Here is a 2,500-nt window from a genome sequence, read left to right on the forward strand (position 1 = left end):
GTGTGAGTGAGTGAGTGAGTGAGTGAGTGAGTGTGTGTGTGTGTGTGTGTGTGTGTCTAAAAACACACTTACACTGCTTGCTTTCTTTGTGAATCAATGTAGTTCAGGAGCTACACTTGAAATTTTAATAGATCAAGTCTGTGAATTATGAATGTAGACGGGAGCAGAGACTCGCTCTCTCCATCACATGACTGCTGCTTCCAGAACCTTCTCGCTGTTGTGTTTTAGACTACATGAGAGAAAGCTAGCATTACAATCCTTCTTTTGACTTGCATTTTCTGCACTGAACACATCCAGAAACGTAAAAGCACAACACCACAAAAAAAACAAGAGTATCTCTACAAAAACAAACCAAGTTTGCTAAAGACGAAGGCAAAATTTGAACTATCTGAACCATTTTTCATCAATGTACATTCAGTATTTCATTCAATTTCCAACATTTCTCTCAATTAACAAAAACTGTGTAAAACATTTCAGATTAATGCAAGACAAAAATAGTCAACTTTGTGTTGCAAAAGCTGTTTTTACTGACTTTGTCCACCATCGTTCTGTTCAGATATTTTACCTTTAGTACAAATAGCATATTACTTAAGTTTACATTTTGTATTGCATCTATCAATATTTATACTGTGTAAACAAGATGCCGCTTGTTTACAGTATCTGCCAATATAGATATATCTTTTTATACTTGTAAATATGGAGAACAAAACCTGCAAAAATTAAAATAAAAAAATAATTAATTGTAATATTTAAATTTTACACACTTCAGTAATATTAAATCGTAATATTACACACTTCAACCTGTAAAAACACACCAAAACACACAACATCACAACCGTAACACAATGACAGTGTGTCCTGCTTTCCAAAACACACACACACACACACAACAAAATATACACGCACTACATCAAAATTGCATATAATAGTACATACCCTGACAAACGCTATAGAGAAAAGAAACAAAACAGATTGTACGATCACATGAAAAGCTGTGGATTTTAGATAGAACAGACATGATACACACACATCCTCATCAACACACACACACACACACACACACAGATGTGAGGAGTGTTTTCTTACCGAGGAGTAGAGGAAACCCTCTCCATTCATGGCCATGTAGAGTCCGGCCTTCACGGCCTGTATCGCCACGACCCGCAAACCCACCGGGATCAGATTAAACAGAGCTGAAACACACCAACAGCAACATCTGACTGCTCCGATGTCACTCTTTTAGAGCTCAGGAGACTCACTGGAGCTCCTAGTTATGTTCCATATAGAGACAATTTTGTCTCTAAATTTTCTCCTCTGTGCACCATTCAGAATTGAATTGAGAATTCCTTTTAAATTAATGAATTTGCACTGAGGTAGCAAAAAGGATGCAGAATTACAATTCAAATTTAAATGTAACAAAGCTAAATTAAAATTAATTGAAATTTTAAAAAATCAGATAGACAATAGACAGAACGACAGAACGACAGAACGATAGATAGAACGATAGATAGATAGAATGATAGATAGAACGATAGATAGATAGATAGATAGATAGAATGATTAGAACGATAGATAGATAGATAGATAGATAGATAGATAGATTAGAACGATAGAACGATAGAACGATAGATAGATAGAAAACAGAATCCAAAATTACATTCAAATTTGAATGTAACAAAGCAAAATTTAAATTTGAAATTCAAAAAATTCAGATAGAACAACAGAACGACAGATAGACGATAGTTAATTTCAGGGTCTGCTGCTTCTCAAAGGGCAGATGTTTCAGATGCAACAAAAGAATATTCAAAGGAGAAACGAGGGATGGAATGGAAAAGAGCGAGAAATTAATCTACTGAGTGTCAGAGGAAGGTTTCAAACACTCGTAACGCTGCTGCTGATTCAGTTCTAGTCCGTAAAAATCGACAGGAGGGAAAAAACCCAGAGGAGAGTAAAAACAGGAGCAGCGGAGGAGTGCAGCAGGATAACGGAGGGATGGAGGGGGAGGAGAGATCAGAGAACCAGAACAAGGGATGAGTGTGTTTGTGTGGGATTGAGAGCAGAATATGAGAGAGAATTCATGTGAACAGAGATATTCATGTGATGAGGAACATACTCTACACAACACATGAACACAAGCTCAATTCACAATCCACAACGCAAGTACATTATCGGTCAAAAGTTTGGAATGATTATGATTTTTTTTTTTTATTATCAATGTTGAAAACAGCTATTTTTGTGAAAATGCTGTGATACATTGTGATACACTACCATTCAATTTTTCTGAAAGAAATTAATACTTATATTCATCAAGGATGCATTAAATTGATCAGAAGTGACAGTAAAGACATTTAGAATGTTAATAAAAGATTTCTATCTCAAATAAAAGCTGTTCTTTTGAACTTTCTATTCATCTGTGAATCCTGAAAGATAAAATGTATCACAGTTTTCACATAAATATGAAGCAGCACAACTGTTTTCAACATTGATAATAATCAGAAATGTT

The 2,500-nt window shown here is 35.1% G+C and overlaps 1 protein-coding gene across 4 annotated transcripts in view; it reads right to left on the reverse strand.

Moving 5' to 3' along the window:
• fgf12b (fibroblast growth factor 12b) overlaps positions 1–2,500 on the reverse strand; it is a 47,778-nt gene that overhangs the window by 6,314 nt on the left and 38,964 nt on the right. For all 4 annotated transcript variants that reach the window (XM_016535153.1, XM_016535151.1, XM_016535152.1 and 1 more), the window contains exon 3: positions 1,087–1,190. In XM_016535153.1, the coding sequence (XP_016390639.1) occupies positions 1,087–1,190 (104 nt within the window). The remainder of the gene's footprint in view (positions 1–1,086; positions 1,191–2,500) is intronic.

The sequence above is a fragment of the Sinocyclocheilus rhinocerous genome, unplaced genomic scaffold, assembly GCF_001515625.1.
Source record: "Sinocyclocheilus rhinocerous isolate Xijiao unplaced genomic scaffold, SAMN03320098_v1.1 scaffold215, whole genome shotgun sequence".
Classification (NCBI taxonomy): domain Eukaryota; kingdom Metazoa; phylum Chordata; class Actinopteri; order Cypriniformes; family Cyprinidae; genus Sinocyclocheilus; species Sinocyclocheilus rhinocerous.